This window comes from Quercus lobata, chromosome 6 (genome assembly GCF_001633185.2).
Source record: "Quercus lobata isolate SW786 chromosome 6, ValleyOak3.0 Primary Assembly, whole genome shotgun sequence".
In the NCBI taxonomy this organism is placed as follows: Eukaryota; Viridiplantae; Streptophyta; class Magnoliopsida; order Fagales; family Fagaceae; genus Quercus; species Quercus lobata.
Window position 1 is genome coordinate 44,157,235 of NC_044909.1, and position 22,595 is coordinate 44,179,829.

Below are 22,595 nucleotides of genomic sequence, written 5' to 3' on the forward strand. Positions count from 1 at the left end.
AGATGGAATAGAATGGAGTTTGGGAATGTAGGGGTCAATAAGAAGAAATTGTTAGACAAGTTGGCAAGGTTAGATGAGAAGGAAGGCGTCCATGGACTTACGCACGAGGAGAGGAGACAAAGGGAGGAAATGAAAGTTGAAGTGGAGTGTCTCGTTTCCTTGGAAGAGATATCTTGGAGACAAAAATCGAGAGTATTGTGGCTTAAGGAGGGTGACAATAACACTAAGTTTTTCCATAATATGGCGAATTTGCATAGAAGATACAACCACTTGAGGATCTACCCTTCTCAGCCTTGTTCTCTACCTTCACAGCCACCTCTAGAAGATCTATCACCTCCCTTACGAATAGTAAAGACTGATTTCTCACTAGATGATAATGAAGAGGCCTGTCTAAGTCGACTAAATACTTCACCTAGAGAGGAAAGGTCCCTACTACCCAATATTTGCGTTAATTGGATAAAAAATGGAGGGTAAATGAGAGAGGAAACGAGCTATATCCATGCAATCCCTCTGTTTGTGCTTGGCCTTAAAATTTAGGAGCATAACCAAAAGTTATTTCAATATTTCCTTTTAGATTTTCCGTGGATAATTTTAGATTGTAACGTAGTTATTTGTTTAGTTTGGATTGATATTTGATTTTGGTTAGGACTAGTTGTTTATCATTATCATTTGTCTAGGATTATCAGATTAGTATTTGAGATTGTTTAGGGTTATCAGATTAGTATTTGAGATTGTTTAAGATTTGTTTAGGAGAGTTTATCCTTATCATTGTGATTCCTGGAAGTTGCATATAAAGTTCCAGATGATTTCTTTTGTATTACAGACTATGATTATTATTATTTAGATTATTTGTAGAAATTTCATTGTGTTTGTTTGGTGCTGAATCCAAACACCTTAGGTGGGAAGCCTAAGGTCTACGGTGGGACAAATCTAGGTGGGAAGCCTAGGTTGTCCTGCATCACCTTAATGTCAAAAGAAATAGGCTGGTAAAGATTAAGTTCTTCCCGTATATTTTTAAACTTCCCATGGTAATCTTCCAAAGATAAATCATTAAGAGCAATAGAGAAATAATTCTGATAAAGATCATAAATATGACGAAGATTATTAACACCAGAATACAACTCTTGAGCCTGTTGCCACACAAGTTTTTCTGTGGACAAGAATACAAGACTAGAACTTATTTTAGGCTCTGTACTATCCACAAACAACTTCTAATATGTGCATCCTCTGCCCTCCAATCAGCATACTTAGAATCTGTAGATGGAGGTGGGTCCTCCATTAGATAATTGAACTTCTTCCTACCAAGAAGACAAACTTCAACAGCTTGGGCCCATTGAGCGTAATTACTTACATTAAGACCAATAGAAGTAATAGATAACATGTTTGGAGACAATAAGAAATTGGTGGGTTTTGATTCCATAGCAACACTCTTATAAAAAAACTAACAGTAAAGTAGTAAACAAATAAACTAGTGGATCCGGGGATATAAAGAATTTTTTTTGGCATTTAGCATTATTTTTGGAACATTTAAGTTAGTTGTCAATCTTGCAAAACTATTTAGCAAACTAGCATCTCGAGGCTCTAAAACTCGGTTCAAAGATGGAACTCAAGTTTCTAAGACTCGAGTTGCAAGTGGTGGCAATCTGAAATGGAAAAAAATCCACATGGAACTCAAGTCTTTAAGACTTGAGTTTCAGCATTCTCCACATCCAATCGTCCAAATTGTCTGTTCTTCTTCTTCCTCTTCTTCGGATCTGCATTTTCCAGATCGTGCTCTCTATTCTTCTTCTTCTTCTTCTTCTTTGGATCTGCATACTCCAGATATCGTCTCTGTTCTTTTTCTTCTTTTTTTTCTTTGTTTTCTTCTTCTTCCGTTCTTTTTCTTCAGATCTGTTTCTTGTTCTTGTTCTTCCTTCTTCAAATCTACTTCTATAGAACTTGAGTTTAAGAAAATCGAGTTCCATGTGGATAAATTGTTCCACGTCAACACTAAAACTCGAGCCTTAAAGGCTTGAGTTTGTCACCAAACTCGAGTCTCAAAGACTCAAGATGCGAGTTTCTTAAATAGTTTCAAAAACGTGTTTACTAATGAAATATTCTCTAAAATTATGCTATATGGCATAGACTAAAGAAACAAACAGATTAAAACCCTGACAGATCAGATTGAAACCATAGGCTGAAAATCCGGTGGCGCGAGGGTAGGAGCTACAGCTGGTGGCTACCATGTGTCGCTAGAGGAAGATGACTAGAACCGTGACTGAATCGCAGTCAGGCGACAATGATACAATGTCGTGAGACCACGAAATCAGTCAATGGAGCCGGTCCAGGAAAAGAATCTTGGTTTGTTGTGGTAAAATGTGTGTTTAAGGTTAATTAATTAATTACTTAACACAAAATATTATTTATTTATATATATAAAGAGAGTACAATAATAATACCCTTTTGCCCCCAGCTTTATACTAACTCATAACAGAAGTTTTGAGTAGGATGTTGGTCTCATCATGGGATTTAAGGCAAGTGGTGTAGGAGCTGAAGGGTTGTGTGTGTCACATCTGTTGTTTGCGGATGACACCATTATTTTTTGTGGATGACACCATTATTTTTTGTGATGCTTCTTTGTAGCAGATTAGTGGTTGTTGATTTGCTTTGAGGCGGTAATAGGATTGAGAGTTAATGTTAATAAGAGTGAGATGGTTCTTGTAGGGGAAGTTGATTATATTAATGCCTTGCGGATATTTTTGGATGTAAGGTGATGTCTTATCTTTTGTATGCCTTTGGGAGCTCCTTATAAGTCTGACAATGATTTGGAATGTTATCTTGGAGAAGCTTTAAAAATGATTGGCGGGGTGGAAGAAATTATATCTTTCAAAGAGTGGTCGGTTGACTTTATTGAAAAAAACACTTTTGATTTTGCCCATTTATTACTTGTCTTTATTTACTATCCCAACTAGTGTGGCAAATAGAATTTAGAAGCTAAACCTGAATTTCTTGTGGGGAGGTTTAGGGGAAAAGCCTAAGCACCATTCGGTGGCATGGGGTACCGTTTGTACCCCTATGGCAAATGGAGGGTTGGGTATAAGGAAACTTACTGCATTTAATAAAGCATTTTTGGGTAAGTGGTTTTGGAGGTTTGGGGTTTGTGATTGTTTCAAATTTGGGGAAGAATGGATGGGGGTTGGAGTTATATGTTGGGTAGGGGTCTTATGGACGTGGTCTTTGAAGGAGTATTAAAATGGGTTGGGAGATGTTTGGTTTGCATATTTGGTTTAAGGTTGGTATAGAGAATCGTATTCATTTTTGGCATGATCTTTGGTGTGGTGACCAATCCTTGAAAGAAGCTTTCCCCCTTTTATACGAGAACTCTATTGACTGGGATGCATCTATGGGGTCTTTGTTGGTGAGGCAGGTTGGAGGGGAGGGGTGGTTTTGGGGTGTATGGTTCTCTCAGGAGTCGGGACTTTAATGATTGGTAGTTGGATCAACCTGGCTGCATTCCTTTCATCTTTTGAAGTGTCATTTTCCTTGGATACCAGATGGAGATCGGATGCGATGGAGGTTGAAGAACTATGGGGAGTTTGATACTTGCTCTTTTTATGGTGTGTTGAGGGGTCCTTTTGTCCCTATCCCTTGGAAGGGTATTTTGGGTGTGAAGGTCCCACGGCGAGTGTCTTCGTTGTTTGGAAGGCGGCTAGGGGAAGATTCTTACTTGTGACAATATTTGAAGGAGAGGATATACTATAGTGGATTGGTGTTGCATGTGCCACTGTAGTGGGGAGGGGGTGGATCACCTTTGATTCATTTCACAGATGCTTATCATTTGTGGAGTTTTGCTTTAAAATCTTTTGCTATTTCTTGGGTCTTACCAGAGAGGGTGATAGATATTTTATTTGTTAGAGGAATTAGTTGGGAAAACACTCGTCAGATATTTGGAATTTGGTTTCACTATGTTTGATATTTGGAATTTGGTCTGCTATGTTTGATGTGGATTATTTGGCAAAAGTGGAATAAGAGAACGTTTGAGGATATGGAGAGAACAAGCAACCAGCTTCTTGCTTATTTTGTTGGTACTTTGTTTGATTGGGGTTGCGCTTGGGGACTCGCAAATAGATATTCCATTCCATTGTTTATTGAATCTTTATCCTTTTGTACCTGAAGTTTTGTATTTTTTGTAATTCTTTAGGCTACTTCATGTCATTTTGCATGAAATAGTCTCTTTTCAATAAAGTATTTTTACCTATAAAAAAAATAAAAATTGCTATTGCTTCCCCCATCCCCCTCTCTTTTTTCAATAAAATTTTGATCACTAACTGATCTAGTTAGGTTGGATTTTTCAGCACTTCATTCTCTTTTTACCCTCTCCTCTGTTCACATATGTACATTTATTTTTTTGATAAATCTTGAAACTGGTTTAACTAATTTTTGTATTATTCTTTACCATGACAGGTGGAGAACCATATAGGCTTAAGCCTTCTTTGTCACTTCTCCAATAATCAAAGTTTAACTATAGCCAGAAATCAGTCTGCTTCTGTATTTTTAAGGTACCTCCTCAAAATATAATGATCATGCATTTCCATGTACATGAGGCAAGCTCAACTTGAGGTAGGTGTAACATTTGTTATTCTTACACTTTTGAGGACCTTGTGATCCCTAAGAATTTAGGGAATGGGGGAATGGTTACTTCAACAGAACCAGGCCTTCTTAGAGAGTAGCAAGGGAATTTTAGAGAGAATTGAGGGATTGAGAAGGGAAAACTTGCATTACGTTCAGCATAATTTGAGTACATGAGCAACAGCCCTTTTTATACAAGCATAACAAAGCCATTTGCCTGTGTGTCACTCTAACAAACTCTGTAACAACCTGCCAACCTGGCAGGTTACTACTCCTAACTGCCTAACAGTCTTAATTGCAGCACATGCTCTAAAGCATTGCACACATGGGCAACTACATTCACTTACAAGAGCCTAATCCGTAACCACATTCTTACAAAGCTGACCCTAACTCCTGCAAACGTGCCCAGTAGCGCAGGCCAACAATTTTTGGATCTCCAATGGCCTCGAATGCTGCTAAGGCTGCCTGCTTGTGCACCATGTATCAGCAGCCTGCACATGTTGGACTGATTCAAGGCAAGAGCTAGATCTACAACTGCATCAATAGGCCTGTGTACCAAGCCATGTTATCAAGCTTTGCAGCGTTCACTAGCATAAACCTTGCAATATTTTTTCATAGAACCCGGCTTTCGGTGGTCACAGATTAGATCAAGTGCCCTACCCATGCCCATCATGCATGCTGATTATCATATTTGTAATATTTCAACAGCTATCCAATTGATAAGTCACATCTCCTAAAGAAAAATTAGAAAAAGAAAAAGGTTGAATATTTTCTGCTTTTACTTTTTTAGGATGGATTAATTTTATGACCTCTTAAGAATGAAGAAGAAGTGGCTGGGTTATGGCTGTTCGCTAGCTTTTATTAAATAATGCCTTATGATTACCTGTTGGTAAGGTGGCTAGCTCATAATATCTAATCCATTGATCCTACCTTAGTATACTATCACTCAACCCAAACACTAAGCAATAAGAAAATGGTAAATTTAATAATTTAACCATTTTTCTAACACTCCCCTTCACATATGCCCGAACTCTCTTTTACTATGTGAGGCCAACATTTAGGATTTTTTTAACTTTTTAAATGTCAAGTAGACTGGAGATGAAGTTCAAACTCAAGACCACATGCTCTAATACCATGATAAACTAACATTTGTCCCAAAAGCTTAAGCTATTAGGAAAGGGATTTAATTGTTTAACTATTTTTCTAACATATATATTTAAAATATTGAGAGATATTGATGGCTAAGGACATGTCGCGGCTGGAAAAATATGATTTGAATTATAGTCTTCTTAATGTTTCATCTAGTTACCTACATGCATACATATATGCAAGCATAAATACATTCATGCATGCGAGGATGCAAACATAATGTGTTGTTTTGTCTTTCTAAACTTTAAAAATGTTAGAACTTCAAAACAATTATCTGCCAGAACAAAGTACAGTTTTCAAGTACTAGAAATGTAATTGAGTTGGTTCATTAAAGATGTGTGTTTGTATTATTGGCAATTACTAAATTATCGAAAGTTTGTGCTTTTACACAGCCTTGCACACATGCATGTTTATGTTCATATGAATCGATATATAACATATTGATTGATTGGTATTCCCATTTCATGATTGCAAGGAACTCAGATATAACAAACCAATCTCCAGAAATATCACCATTTGTTTCAGTCCAAGTTGCCATTCCTGGATCCCTAACAACTTCTCCCCTACATCTTTCTCTTTTAGAAGCTCAAGCACTTGCCTGGAGAACGCGAATAATGTCAGTCCAAGGTATTTTCAACTACTTTCTTCTTTTTACAACATCATTGAATATCTTTGTTTTTTACTGCTGGCCATATGCCATTAGTCACACATCTCATCAACAACAACAACAACAAAGCCTTAGTCCCAAAATATTGGGTCGGCTATGGATCCTCAATAGATTAGTTTGGGTCGGCTATGTATTCTTTTCCTCCATTCTATTTTATCTGAAGTCATACTCTGTTATTTCTAAAATTGACCTTTTTTATTATTTCTACTAATATTATTTTTGGTCTTCCTCTACCTTTTTTCATTCCCTCAACTTGGATCAATTCACTCTTTTTACCAGTGAACATCTCATCACTTCAGTCTAATTAAAAATCATTGGTTTCTTTCCCATTGGTTCTGGTTTAAAAGTTTCCATGGGTAGATTGGATGTCTATCATAGAAAGTCATTTCGTCTCTTAAATTTATGATTTGATGGATGCTTGTAATTTGTGTTCTTGATCATATTGATCCCCACATGTATACTTGGGTGACTCTCCTGTTTAATGTTTGAATAAATTTTTTATTACTTATCAAAAAATAAAAGAGACAGTACTATGAGAAAAAAAAAATTGAATTTATATGTGCAAGAAATTCTTAAAGCTGGTTTGTGATATTTATACTAATTCTTTTTTTCCCCCTTAATTCAAATCTTTCTGATCATATAGCAAAGCCACAAAGTGTTTAGCTGCACCGTGGTGTTGACCAAAGTTAGTACCATGTAACTTGTAAACTTGAGGATCACTATCTGTATTTAACTCTATATAGCAGATATGGGTTTTATGTGAACACTTCAACAAGAAAATTGCCTACTTAAATATTAACAATAAAGGATTGATTCCTATTTCGTGATTTACTTTATGTATGGTTCTGAAATTTGAGATAAGAGGGGGAGAGAGGAGGGGGTGGGGTGGAAAAGTAGCAGCAGAAGTGATCGGGTGGCTTTTTTTAAAAAAAAAATTTACTATAAGATGTGAAAGTTTCTAAAGCTTATATAATACATGGTGCTACCCTTTGTGTAGCATGTAAGGTTAATTGTATTCTTTGTGAGGATATCATGTACCATATGAGACTCGTTGGCTGTTTAAATTTCAACCATGAATTTTAATGCTTTGTGAGAAAATTTAGGCGGAACTTTTCAAGAACTTGAAGCATGTATGTTTATATGACACTTAGTATCTTTTTATCAGCTTGAGATGAATGGGTTAAGCTTCCTTGACTTCTTAATCTTGTTATTTAATCACCTGATTTTTGTATGCTAGTTTCCTAATTTGTAGAATTAATTTCAGAATTTGATTGTGTAACTTCTATTTGGGCTTAGCTCATCCCTTTATTTCCTTTAACAGATTCAAAAGTTTACCCTGGGCCTTTTGTTGTAGTTGACATTTCAAGAAAATCTGAGGTATTTGTTCAATTAGTGCTCTACTCTTTAATTTCATTAGTTCATAAAAATTTCACATTATATTAATTTTTATCCTTGTAGGATGGTTTATCAGTTGTAGTTTCTCCTTTAATAAGAATACACAATGAAACTAGATTCTCTATGGAGCTACGGTTTCGACGACCGCAACAAAATGAAGATGAGTTTGCTTCTGTGATGCTAAAAACAGGAGAAACAATTGATGATTCCATCGCCATTTTTGATGCTGTCAATTTGTCTGGTGAATTAAAGAAGGCATTGACGTCTTTAAGTGTTGGTATGCATTGTCAACTTTAGTTCATCAAATCAAATAAAAACCCCACTTGTTTAAGAGTTATCTGTATTTCTTTCCATTATTCTTTTCATTAACCCCTTCTTGCCATTGTTGTCATTATCATCATCTTCATCATCATTATCATTAGTATCTGTAATCATCTTTAACAAGGTATGATGTGGAGATGTATGATATTTATTACTCAGAATCTTATATAAATGTGTTTCATCACTTTAGAAGAACAGATTTCAAGTGGAGATCAGATTTGAGGCTAGAGTGTTTGTTTGCATGATGCGATCGTTTAATTTCATTGGATATTGCTATGTAGATGATGCTGTTACTCCTTGACTGTATTGGAGAAGTACATCTAGATTATTGTGTGATCCTAAAATATCTGAAAATCTGAAGGGGAAAATATGACTGCTAAAGTAATGTGTTTGCTTGTTTATTTTGAAGAGAGTGCTGTAAAAAATCACTTTCCCTAAATCAGGTGTTGCCTCTTATTTACTAGCATGGAAAATAACATTAAGAATTTGGCTTGTCCCACAGGTACACATCATGGGTGTACTGCTTTTCTAGGTTATATAAACTTGTATGTCATTATTGAGAGTGAAGATATAGAATGTGACTAAGTGGGAGAAAAAAATTGGTGTATTGATCTTTACACGTTCCTGAATTTACACAAACTAATGTCCATCTTTTACAAAAAACAAGTCATTTATGGATATTATTGTGAGGTAAGAAAGCCTTTGAGAAAAACATGATCATCACACTACATTGTCTAAGACAAAAATTCTTTAATTAGGGAGAGGGATACCTTAAGTGGTGGTTCCCACAAAATGTGTTTTTTGAGTGGAAAATTTTCATAATTAGGTGGGAAAGTTTGAGTTTGTTATCCACCTTAATGGTCTTGATATGGAAAAAGTCATATATGAACTTTATACCTGAATTTAATAATAGGAATTAATCATGGATTTTGAAAAGTAATGAACAGATATTATACACGCCAAAGTTGGCCTAGCACAGTAGCAAAGGATTTAATGCATCTGTGAGGGTGGTGTATGGTCTAGAGTTTGGATTGTGCTGAATAATTTTACGATTCTTCAAGCTTGAAAGAAGATCTTCTTATCACAGGCTTTTTTCTTTTCTTTTTTTTCTTCCTGGATAAGTTACCTTAGTGAGAATGGCGATTTTCTTTGTGAACAATGAGCATTAAATTATTTTCTGTACCTGCAATTAATGTGATTAGTGATTGATATGTTGCAGGTAACTTCTTATTTTCATTAAGACCTGAATTTTCAGATGGCTCAATAAATTCTAAGAATTCACTTTCAGTGGAGTGGTCAGATGATTTTGAAGGTGGAAAGGCAGTTTGTCTCTCTGGATTTCTCGATCAATTAAGCTATAGAGTCCGAAAGGCTTTGTTTGTTGGATCCATGAAATGTTCCTTCAGTACAGCATGTTGTATTCTCAAATCTAATGGTGCACATGTTTCAAGCATGCATTTTCTGATTCAGAGAATTGGAAGAGATGTGCCTGTTATACAACCTGATAAATCAAGGGGTCATCTTAAAAATAGTGATTCACCAGTTGCATTACAAGAGCAAAAGGAAATTTTTCTTCTTCCTACCCTAAAGGTGTCCAATTTATTGTACTCAAAGATACATGTACTTTTGAGTGAAAGGGGTAAGACCAAAAATTTCATGGGATGGCAATATTCTTTAGTTCACAAGTTACTTGACTCTAAACCTTTTTTTTTTTTTTTTTTTTTTTTTTTTTTTGTAATCTTGTGCTGCAGATGTATGTACAACTAATGGCTATAACCTTGGGAGCCAAGAAACCATATCGAGCCATTCAACAGTTGATTTTTATGTTAATCCTGCCATTATATTCTTTACTATTACTTTAACTGATTTTAATACAAGCTGCAAACCAGTGAATAGTGGTGATTGGATCAAGAAGTTATTAAAGAAGAAAAGTGCTGTCCATTATCTGGATATTGATCTGGATTTTGGTGGTGGAAAGTATTTTGCTTCCTTAAGATTTTCTCGTGGGGACAGAGGCATATTAGAGGTTTCTATGCTCTAGCCACATTAGCTCTTAGTATATATTTGATAATTTTAGAGTCAAAAGTGCATAAACCATAAGTTGGAATGCTACCTTCTAGTTATTTGCAGTTTTACAGACTATATAAGTTAAACAGACATATTTGCTAATTATTTCAACTTTCTTGATTGGCTTGGTTTAAGATCTTGCTGGAAATCTAATGCTGATATTTATTTGCAGGCTACTATTTTTACATCATATTCCCTGAAGAATGATACTGATTTTTCCCTTTATTTATTTCCACCTAATAAGAAGCCTCTGTCAAGGTAGTCACTTCATCTGAGATTTGTTTAACTTTTTGAGCATTGCTCTAGAACTCTGAAATTTTGATAGTTGTAAATATATGCAGGGATGAAGCAGAGAATTTTGGTTCCAGCATCTCTCCAGAATTAGGATTACTTTTGCGTCCAAATTCATTCGGATCATGGTTCTTGAAGTAAGATATTTTCTTTATTCAATGACAACAGGAATTTTTGAATTCCATCTTTCCCTATATGATGCTAAAATTTTCCTGATTTTATAGGTATCCCAATTTCATGTAATAGGCATCTTATGTACTCTGTTTTTACAGATCTAACAAGGTGCAGCTCAAATTGTTAAAAGATTCTGCATCAGAGCTATTGCTAGACTTGGATGCATTATCAGGCCTTACAGAGATAAGCTTGGAAGTAAATGAAGGATCTGGAGTCAAATCTATTACAAAGCTCGGGGTGTCCATGGGGCCACTTTTACGTGAAGTAGATTTGCCATCTCAGATAGTGACTATGGTCCCACGTTATGTTGTGCTAAATGAATCAGAGGAGAGTATCATTGTCCGTCAATGTTATTTACAGGTGTACTCTATATTTATTAATAATAAAGTTTACTTCTCTTTTGGCTCATGTCTCTGTAAATTTGTATGACGTCTGTTAACCCCCCCTTCCCCCCTCTTTTTTTCTCTCTGAAGGATGACATGGAAGGCATCCACATTAACAGTAAGCAGAAAATAACACTAATGCTGCAGAATGGAATTAGCAAGGGGAGAGAGTTCAATATATTTGAGAATTTTATTAGAAAGCACAGAAATGCTAATCATGACTCATTAAAATACATCCGGTTTCAACTGGATGAGCCTGAACTCAGTTGGTCAGGACCGGTATGTATTGCTTCCTTGGGGTGCTTTTTCGTGAAGTTCAGGAAACAAAAATCAAATCAAACAACAGCTGCAGACACACATATCACAGAATTTGCAGCTGTTTGTGTAGTAGAAAAAGGGTCTTCTCTTGTTCTGCACTTCCAAAAACCGCCAGACAGCAGTCTACCATATCGGATTGAAAATGGCTTGCGGGATGTAGCTATAACTTTCTACCAACAGGCAAGCTATTATTCCATTTTCCTTACTCATCTGCAAATTGGAATTTTCGTCTGTAAGTTTATTTTCTTCTTCCTTTTTTCTTTTTCAATAATCACTTGATAATTTGACAGGGGTCATCAGAGCAAGAGGTTCTAAAATCTGGGTGTAGTGTGGATTATGTTTGGGATGATTTGACTCTACCACATAAACTGGTTGTCCTAATCAATGGTACTCACTGATCCCTTGTTGGATTGTTTAATTTAAATTTTTTCATAGCAATTCAGTTCAAAATGAATGTTAGAATTCTTCTTTGGTTTTTTCTGTTCTCAATCAACATGGTGGAGAGCAACCTTACCTCTGAAACACCTCCTTCTCTCTCTCTGGGTAATGTCTTAGTTGTGGGTTATATGCATGTGTATATAGATGCCCAATCACACGAAAATTGTAGTGTGTGTATGTTTATATACATGAATATTCTCTTTGGTTTCATATATGGAGTTGGCTCAGAACAGGGGAACTGTGGTCTGCTATAGTAGACATAGGAAAGTCAGAGTTCTCTTTGTTTATCTTAAATTGCAATAGTATTACTAATTTATGACAAATCTGTATTGATGTTTCTGTTGTGGAATAAGAGAGAAAGGATACTGAAGAACAGCTCTCTTCTTTGATTGATAATGCTTGAGAATCTTTTAACACCTCAATCTGATTATTTGTAATTTCTTTTATTGTTCAACAATGTGATAAAGCTTATAGAGTTTCATATCTGTTGGATGATAAATGTTGATGTAATCATTAAAAGCTTACTACCATAGTCTCTGAGTTCTGGCTACCTTTTCAGTGGCCCCATGCAATTTACCACCATTTACATGTCTATGTAGTTGTCCCTATTAAAAGACTCAACCTAAATCATGCTTTACCACACTTTTCAAATGCCATTCACTTTGGAAATAAAATTTCATGGAACTTTAAAAGTAAACAGTGTGTGTGTGTAATGTTCTTGGATATATGTTTAGGAAATCTATTTGGATAAATATGTGTGCGTGTGTGTGTGTCGGTGTCAGTGCGTGTGATGTTCTTGCAAAGCTGACCAATTAATGATTCTCTAGAGACAATTATATTGGAGTATAATGCCTCTTTTTTTTGCATTAAATGGATCAAGATTTGATCACTTGTCATGGTTCTACCTATATCATGTGGACCTAGGTATGCCACTTGAGCATAGGTATGTATATAGGGGTTAGGTTCATCATGCCTTTCAATATGAAGACCTGAAAATGTTTATAGATTGTCAAAAGTCTCTAATTTCCTCTTTTATACCCTGGGGTTACATGAAGTATTGAGGTAGCATGCAATGCGACCACACTAGTTTTAAGAATACATAAATAAAGGTCATACACAGTGTACAAGGCTACTGTCTGTGAGAGGTGGTTGAAGGTTTTTCTTACCCCAATTTTTGGAGAGCCTGATTCCTATAATTGAACCCATGACACCTCACTTGGGTGGAGGGAACTTGCCATCACACCAAGGTCTGACCTCTCTTAGACTATACGTGTAATGCAGAATATATTGTACTTGAGCTTTGGAATTTATGCCTAACAAGGAAGATGTCTCTTCCTTCCTTTTGTTTGACATGTTGATGAATCATGATGTTGTTGTTTGTGATACTTCCCATGCATTTGTCATGTATGAGATGGGTGCAACACATTTAGAATTGTCCAAATAATATAGGCATGTATTATTTATAATCAGATTGCAGGTTCAATAATTGCATGGTAATTTGGATTGTAAAAGTAGATTAACATAACTGGATATTCTGGTTTTTCTTGTAGGTAGTCTTCCATTACGTGAGATTAACTTGGATAAGGTGCGTGCGTGGAAGTCTTTTTACAAACCGTGGCAACATAGAGGATTGGCATCTAATTCTGGAGATCAGAGAATTAATATTGGTGAAGTTACTGGCATGGAGATGGTAAAGGTGGGGTTTGAAGTATATGCAGATGGTCTCACACGGGTTTTACGAATTTGTGAGATATCCAGTAGTAACAAGGGAGATTCAATGCTTAAATCACGTGCAAAGATTCAACTAAAAGTTTCCCATTTGGCAATCCACCTACTAGAATGTAGAAAACAGGTCAGTCCAATTCCCCGTTATTGATATTGTAATTAGTTTCTTTCTTTGTTCTTTGCTTTTCTCTCTTTTTTTTTTAAACCTTTGATTTGCTTTATGCCTTTATTGCATAAAGCAGCTTTTTGAATATACATCTTTCTTACTTATCAAAAAAAAATTGTAAACTCAAGCTTATATTGTTTGCAATATTCAAGGGACTCATATATTATTAGACATTTATTTCTCTTAGTAATAAAAATTTAAATACATGCACAACTTGTCATATGTCACCTCCACTTCTTGTCCTTATGTCCAGCCAACTAAAAAGGAATAAGGATTCTTGATGCATCTTCTTTACTATAAAATTCTGAATATATATGGTATGGTTTTAGCCACATCTATATATTTCACCAAAAACAAATGAAAAACATCTATAAAGAAAATACTGCTGAGAGGATAATACTTCTGTCCAAAAATTTTGTAGCATGAATGACTAAGTGGATAGCACTTGACAATTGGGAATGATGTCCCCCCGCCCATGCGATTGTATCCAAAGTTGCTCAATAATTTTATTATATTGCTTCAAAGCCATGGCAGCTACAGTCTTATCTTTTGAACAGTGTGCTCTGTTGTTGTGCAGAGTACATGCTACAATGACATAATTTCATTTTGATGGACAGCTTAGTACTTATGGTCTTTATCTAATATGTTATAATCTTCTGAAGGATGGAGATGAGAGTGAGACGTCAGTTAATTCACCAATCTTAATTATGAGGCTTGGGAAAATCAATATGGATTCTGTATTTACTGATCAGCACAAATATAACCAGATCAGTTTACAGGTAATGATTCCATATGCTTGATGTCTTCAAAAGAGTCACGGATCCCGATCAGTCTATTCTTTCCAGATTGTGTGAAGTGTTATAAGAATTCTTGGGTAATTATTTGCATCAGATTTTGTTACTTATAGTGCCTTTGTTGTATTTAATCCAGTCCTTGAATTTGGAGGAGAAGTGGGTAGGAGCTCCTTTTGCAGCAATGCTTCGTAGACATATGGTGGACTATAGTGAGCCAAATGACTGTGTACTCAAAATAGTCTTCGTCCTGCTTCCTGCCAGTTCCAATGTTACACAAGTTAAATACTCATCTATAGCTTTGCAGGTAAAAATCAGGCAGTGGATGCTAATCTTTTCCCTATATTTCCTAAAGCTTATCTGTTGCATTTTTTTTTCTTTTTTCACTTGGATTCTTTGACAATCAGTGATCAGCCTGTGAGAAACTCTCATAACCAATGTTATGGAATAGATTTGATAGCACAATATCCAAGTGTAATTGACTGTGCTAGCCTCTGATTTTCTGAGTTGGTGTCATACAGCCAGTTGATTTGAACCTTGATGAGGAGACATTAATGAGAATTGCGCCATTTTGGAGAACATCTCTCAGTGAATCTAAATCTCAGAGTCGGCAGTTTTACTTTGATCATTTTGAGATCCACCCAATAAAGGTTTGATGCCTTTTCTTATTCTCTCCACCTCTCTCACATTATAGTCGACTTCACCCACCTTAAATTAATAGAAATATGACCTTTATTTGTATCTCTTTCTATAGATTTTTGCAAATTTTCTTCCTGGGGAATCATACTCAAGTTATAGCTCAGCTCAGGAGACTCTAAGGTCTTTACTGCATAGTGTGGTAAAGGTATGTCAGGCATGCTTTTAAAAGGCTTGATATTTTTCATGCTTAAATGTTTGATACAGTATCTATGCTGTCATTTTATTATTTCATTCTTAAACTCATCTGTTTACCCTCATTTTTAAAATTCTGTAGGTCCCTTTCATAAAGAATAAGGTTGTAGAGCTCAATGGAGTCCTGGTTACGCATGCTCTGATAACAATGCGTGAATTATGTATTAGATGTGCGCGACATTATTCATGGTAAGCCTATTGTTTATCTTTCTTTTTTTTTTCTTTTGTGATTCACATATTAAGCCATAAATTGATATGATTGTCCAGGTATGGCATGAGAGCCATCTATATTGCAAAAGGAAGCCAATTGCTACCACCAGATTTTGTGTCTATGTTTGATGACTTGGCTTCATCCTCTCTTGATATTTTTTTTGATCCTTCCCGTGGGTTGAGGAATCTTCCAGGTTTGACTTTAGGTACTCTTTCTCCGCTATATGTTAATTTACTGATCTTTTATTTTTTTGGGGGTAGGGTATTGTTTAAGTTCCCCTTTTTGTACTTGTTACTTTCATCATTGTGGTGAATTAATAAGCTCCCAGGAAATTATTTGAACTTTATAGGCATTTGTAAATGAAAATTAATACAATAAATTCATCATGATTTTCTTTGGTGTTTGCATGTCTGCTTTGGTCCAACTGTTTGGTGGCAATAGTTGTGAGTGTGTGTGTAGTTGGACACTGGGCAAGAAGGAAAGGGGCAGGGGGTGGGGGGTGAGGACAAGTTCTAGGCTCAACAATTAGCCCACTAAAGAAGAGTTGAGAATTTGGATCTGATTGTTAGGTAAAGTGCAGATTGGTCTCACTTTGTCTCACTTGCAAGAAGCTTGTGGATGTTTTTGGGATTTGTTGAGTGGTGCTAACTAAAGTGGTGCTTTATCTGGGTTTTGTAGTGCAGGGAGTCTTTATTTTATGGTTGTAAATATTATGTCAGGAACTTGAATTGGTTTCTGTTGAGAATCTGAGTCAGTACATTGGAAACAATATTTTCTAGCTTTTTGCCATTTAACAGCTCCAATATCCTGACCTGCTATGAAGCATGAAGACCAAAAAAATAAAAAAAATAAAAATATTCACTGCAACAAGTTTGCTAAAAGTAAGATATGTACAACAGGGATAATCTAATAAATTTCTTATTGAAAATGCCAACATTGTTAAAAATCTTTACTTATTTGGTGTAATAGTTTAGCCATGCTAGCATCCAGCTATGAATTTCTTTCCTACCTTTTTGAGTAATTTTAGTTTTTATTGTACTGTTCATTGGCTGAGATAAAGTGAATAAGCAATTCAAAAATACATGGCCGTTTTGACCTTCTGTTTTGTACGTGTACTTAAACATGAAATGCCATATAATTGCTTGTAGTGTTTCTGATATCCCTGTCAGACACTAAAGCTCCCTTAATGCCTTCTCTTTTTGTTTTAATTGCAAAGGCCTAGTTGTAATATCTGTTTGCTGCTTTGGCTATTGAGGACAGGTACGTTTAAATTCATAAGTAAATGTATAGATGGGAAAGGATTCTCTGGGACAAAACGATACTTTGGTGATCTTGAAAAAACTGTAAGTCTTGTATTTTTTAATTTGTGGATATGTTTGCTTCTGCGCTTCTGCACTCACTAAAACTATAATATTTGTGGCTCTGTAGTTGAGAAAAGCAGGATCTAATGTACTCTTTGCTGCTGTCACTGAAATATCTGACTCTGTTCTGAAGGGAGCAGAAGCAAGTGGTTTTAATGGAATGGTACAACTAACTTCTCAACTTTTGGTACCACTAGTGCACTTGCAGTGTTTTGATTTCTATTTCTATTATTGGAATTTTTAACATTAATATTTTGTTGCCTATCTTGAAGGTAAGTGGCTTTCACCAGGGAATTTTGAAACTGGCTATGGAGCCATCCTTGTTGGGAACTGCCTTGATGGAAGGTGGTCCAGATCGAAAGATCAAACTTGATCACAGCCCTGGGGTGGATGAGGTAAAATCTGATATATTTACTCTGGTGAGAGAATTAATGTGAAATTTTGATATTCCTTTGCCATGCTCCATTTTTCAAGACTGTAGATGATAGAATTTCTTCTTTTTTTGTTATTTTTTTAATTTCTTGATTTGGTTATTTATTTATTTTGTGTAATTGTATGAGTTGAGACCAAGTCTCTTTCATACCGCATTGATGCCTTTAGTGCTAAATACCATTGACATATTCTTTCTTTGCGAGTAACATGTCGCACCATTGAAAGCTTGGGACATTGTGGCTTGTGTTTGTTGACTGAATTGATGGATATTCTTTATCTCCTTGAAAAATGGCACTCAACCTAGAGATTATTAATGATATTTCTGGGGAAAGACCATGGGAACCCTATCATCAAACCCAAGACAAGAAGGCAGCCCATTTATTGTAAAACATTAAGACACATCTTTTGCCACATCATGCAACAAAATTGAGAATTATTTTTTGTGTATGTATGTTCTATATCTACAGGCAGCTCATTATCCTTTGCATTTTTTATAAGTCTATTGCTGAAATCAATTACTAATTTTTGCTTTAATTACTGCAGCTATACATAGAAGGATACCTGCAAGCTATGTTGGATACCTTGTATAGGCAAGAATATCTTAGAGTCAAAGTCATTGAGAATCAGGTAATTTATTGACCAGGTTGCAAAAAAATTTAATTGAATATTTATAATAGCTGTTAGTAACCCTAAATTCCTCGTCCTTCATCTTCCGTATAACAATTAAATCTTAATCGTCAAATTTCATTAAAAGTCACATTCTAGTCACATGACTTTCTAAGAGCATTCGCACTAGTTGGTGCAAAAATTTCTATCTATTTTAGCATAAGAATTTACTTTTTCTATCTTATACAACCACTTTTCAAAACACCCCACATTAGATTATTTATTTTACACTACAATTTATTAAATACTATTTATATGTTTGGAGAGATGAGGTAGAGAGAGAAGAGAGTGAGGGGAGAAGAGAGAGAGATTGACCGGGTTTGAGGTGAGAGAAATAAGAATAAAATATACAATACAAATGAATACTAACTATGTAAATATACACAATTACTGCAGCAACAATAGATATTTACACAATTTTAGCTTAACTGATGTGTGGGCGGTTTTTGGGCTTAAATGTGTAAATTTGAAACATTTTTTATAAAACGCATACTGGTGCAAATGCTCTAAAAAGCTAAAGACATAATAATAAACAAAACATAACATAGACTAACAAAGACTATTCTTGTAATAGTTAGCGGGCTAGACAACATGGACTAATGGACCTTCTTTGTTTTGGCTTAGATACTCCTGTATCACTATTTATAGTTTCTAAGAATATCACATTTATTTGTTTAGGTTTTCCTGAAAAACCTACCCCCAAATAGTTCTCTCATTGAGGAGATCATGGATCATGTGAAGGCATTCCTTATTAGCAAGGCATTGTTGAAGGGAGATTCTTCAACAACTTCTCGACCCTTGCATCATCTTCAAGGAGAAAGAGTAAGTGTGACCATTCATTTAGTGTGCCTCTTTTCCTTTTCACTTTTTAAAAATTTATTGTTTGTTTCATGGGTAGGAATGTTATTTCAGAAATGAATTTAAAAACATTTTCTTTTATGATAACTAATAATGAACAACTACATCATTGGTTCATATCAAAACATTTTGTAAAAGAATTATCTTTATTGTTCATGCATAATACTTCATTAGGTATTATTATATTTGAAAATTAGTTATATTACATGTTATTAAAAGAGAGAATATATGAATTATTATGATTGATATAATTTAATATAAGAATATATTGTTTGAATGAATTGATAAATATTTTATTATTTTGATAAATTTAACTGCATATTTATTTTCTATATTTTGATTGCATGTACTATTAAATTTGCTTTTGTGTTTTGCTAGGTTTTGTTTTAATTATTGCTAAAACAACTAAACTTGAGCAAAAATTTCATATTTCAAATCTTTCTTTTTTTTTTTTGGTAATATAAATTTTAGAAAAATTACCATATAAATTACAAAGATCCTTGAATATTAGTGGCATTGCCTAAAAGGACCCAAATTTAAATCCTCCCTCCCAACTTATTGTGAGCAAACAAAGAAAAAAAATAACAATATAAATTCTCCTTTAATATTATTAATTGATGCAACACCAATAAATTAGCACTTGAAAATGAATGTACCTCATTACACATTAAATTAAATTAATATTTTATCATTAAAATATATATATATATATATATATATTTTGTTGAATAGAAAAGAATACTAAAAAGAATTAAACAAATGATTAAAGGCATTGCTGAAGGTGGAAGGCTAGATGAAGAATATTTTATTTGCTTCTTAAAGAATGCATCAGATGACAAAACCTTAGGTTATTGTAGCTTGGAACAAAATGCGTGGAACAAAAATATTAGTTGGGAACTTTGCATAATATATAATAAAATATTTATATTTTGAAGATTTATCAACCAACACATTATTTTACATACTTGATATTTACACGGTAGCAAATGGCAAGCCATTTATTGTGTACAATATAAATTTTTTTTTTGAGATTTTTTTTGCTATGAAAGATGAGTGTCTATATATATATCCCGCTAGGTGGTTACCCAAAACTTTTATTAAAATTTAAATACTAAGGAAATAAAATTATTTATTGTTGAATATAAATAAATAATTCATTTAATTCTTTGCTTAGAAATAGTATTTCTAACCATTATCAAAATGAATAAATAAATAATTTACATGTCATTAGAAAATGGAAAAATGTAAAATTTTAAAACTAATATAATTTAGAATAGGAACATATTGTAATATTGTTTGCGTAAATTGACAAATATTTAATTACTTTCTAACTTAAGAACATAATTATTCTTTTTATAGTCTTGATTGTGTGTTAAATTGTTTTTGTTGGATCTTAAAATTTGTTTTATTCTCTAAGAATGCATCACATGCTATAACCTTATTAGAGGGATTAAGATAACAATCTTTAAGCATAGTGGACTAAAATGAAAATTCACCAAACTTATAGGGTGTAAATTGTATTTTTGCATATATATGTATGTGTGTGTGTGTGTGTGTGTGTGAGAGAGAGAGAGAGAGAGACATACGAATTCTTTGAGCCTTATAAATACATTGAAATAATTGTATATGCTAATTAATACTTTAACGTAAAAGCTAAAATTTGATGAGGTGGAAGCCTAAGGGAGTGTTTGGTTCGCTGTGATGTGCCCTTGATGTGATGCACATTACGATAATGTAACATTAAAGTTTTTGGTTAATTTTGTTTCAAACATTACCATAATTTAAAATTACAAAATATATCACATCATCTTAATCTCATCACCTTCGTAAACAATGTAATATTGAATTATTATTTTGAGATTACATTAATGTAAGATTACAATAACGTAATGTAACATTACGGCAAATCAAACGCTCCCTAAATGAAAAGAATGTTATAGAAGCTAAACTTTAATTAAGCTAAACTCATGCTCTCCCACATGAGGTCTCTTTAATGTTGGGCTATGTGGAGTCTTGATCCGGATTATGACCAAACCCAATATAAAAGTGTTACGGTTTTAATGAGAGATTTTCTGAGGCATAGCCCATGGAGCCTCCTTAATATCATTGTTTCATATTAAGGGTTGTCAATTTGTTTGAGAGAGAAAAACTGTATTACCACATATTGTATTTTTTCCTGAAAATAGTGAAATCACTGCAACTCTGTAGATGTAGGCAAATTGTCGAACCACGTAATTTCTTGTGTCGTGTGATTGCCTTGTGTGTTGTATTATTTTTCTATTCGTTTTTGCCTCGCCTCTCATAGATCTCCTCTCATAGATCTGGGAATTTGTTTAAATTCCCAACACGTAATAAGGAGATATAGGGAGATATAGGGTTTGAATCCCATTTCCTCCCCTTGTTGTAACAATGGAATTATCCACAAAAAAAAAAAAAAAAAAAAAAATCCTGCATTAAGTTGTGTGACAGTACCCCTTTTAAATGTATAGGTAATATGATGGGTCTAGTAGCAAAAACTTTTTTATATAAACAAATTTTTTTTTTTTAATAGTCATTGTATCATGAATCATTTTGAGTTAGATGTGTTGGTATTTTGTCAAATGTCTCTTTTGTAGCTAAATTTCTGACATAGAAGAGAAAATGTAGTGTAACCCATTATGGTTATTGCACTTTGGACATTAACTGTTCTGTTGGTGACCTATGTGTCTATGAATATGTTGATCACCTTATATCTTATTTCTTTTGTGTGCATGTAGATTTTAAATTTATGATTAGAACTGAAATATTATCAACGTGTTGGCGATCAATGTACACACAAGTTCACCTCTAAATCAATTTGAAGTAATTCAGCAATGGAATTTTTTACCACAGGGATGGAAAATTGGACCAACGGTGTTGACATTGTGTGAACACCTATTTGTGAGTTTTGCAATCCGTGCACTGAGAAAGCAAGCTAATAAGTATATAGCCAACGTCAAGTGGAAGAGAGAGTCAGATGATGATAATCAAAAAGCAGTTGTCCTTGCAAAGCCCAAAGCAGACAAATACAGGTTAAAATTTATCTGGAAATGGGGGATTGGCAAGTTTGTATTGTCAGGCATTGTGGCATATGTTGATGGAAGGTTATGTCGTTGCATACCTAATCCAGTAGCACGACGGATTGTGAGTGGATTTTTGTTGAGTTTTCTTGACAACAATAGCAAAGAATGATCTATTTGTGTATATCTTTGTACCCTGAATGTATATATTGAAGCTTTTATATGGCTGACACACAAAAGCTGGCTGCACATACTCTTCCTTTTGCCCAATATTATGTTTTCCCTGGTCTTATTTTCGTATTTTGTTCTGTTTTTTAATTAATTTAAGCTAAAATAAAGCAAAACTAAATTAAGATAAGCACATGCTAAAAGCAGAATATTGTAAGGAATACCCTATGGAACGTATACACTAATCTTCCCAAGTAGTAATCTAAAATGTAGCATTTGCTTCAATGCTTTGTACACAGCTTCCTTATACTTTTGCTTGTGAATCCCTGCATTTTGTTCTAATGCAATTTAGGCGAGTAGAAGCTAAATATGAAATACATGAATAACACAACTCTTCTACAAATCTAGCTCTACAAGAATTTTAGGTTTACATTCTAATCAGTTCCAATACCTTCTAATACCTAACCAATAACCATA

At 34.3% G+C, this 22,595-nt stretch overlaps 1 protein-coding gene across 4 annotated transcripts in view; it reads left to right on the forward strand.

The window, feature by feature from the left end:
- LOC115995020 overlaps window positions 1–22,250 on the forward strand; it is a 40,641-nt gene extending 18,391 nt beyond the window's left edge. For 2 of the 4 annotated variants that reach the window (XM_031119419.1, XM_031119422.1), the window contains 24 exons: window positions 4,444–4,538; window positions 6,233–6,384; window positions 7,746–7,801; window positions 7,883–8,096; window positions 9,360–9,779; window positions 9,892–10,166; window positions 10,380–10,465; window positions 10,549–10,635; window positions 10,771–11,032; window positions 11,146–11,553; window positions 11,664–11,760; window positions 13,362–13,663; window positions 14,365–14,481; window positions 14,633–14,800; window positions 15,015–15,143; window positions 15,248–15,337; window positions 15,467–15,573; window positions 15,652–15,800; window positions 16,856–16,938; window positions 17,024–17,119; window positions 17,229–17,351; window positions 17,932–18,015; window positions 18,733–18,876; window positions 21,784–22,250. In XM_031119419.1, the coding sequence (XP_030975279.1) occupies window positions 4,444–4,538; window positions 6,233–6,384; window positions 7,746–7,801; window positions 7,883–8,096; window positions 9,360–9,779; window positions 9,892–10,166; window positions 10,380–10,465; window positions 10,549–10,635; window positions 10,771–11,032; window positions 11,146–11,553; window positions 11,664–11,760; window positions 13,362–13,663; window positions 14,365–14,481; window positions 14,633–14,800; window positions 15,015–15,143; window positions 15,248–15,337; window positions 15,467–15,573; window positions 15,652–15,800; window positions 16,856–16,938; window positions 17,024–17,119; window positions 17,229–17,351; window positions 17,932–18,015; window positions 18,733–18,876; window positions 21,784–22,122 (4,083 nt within the window). In that variant the 3' untranslated portion in view covers window positions 22,123–22,250. The other 2 variants (XM_031119420.1, XM_031119421.1) reach the window with 2 other exon arrangements.
- The last annotated feature ends 345 nt before the right edge of the window (window positions 22,251–22,595 follow it).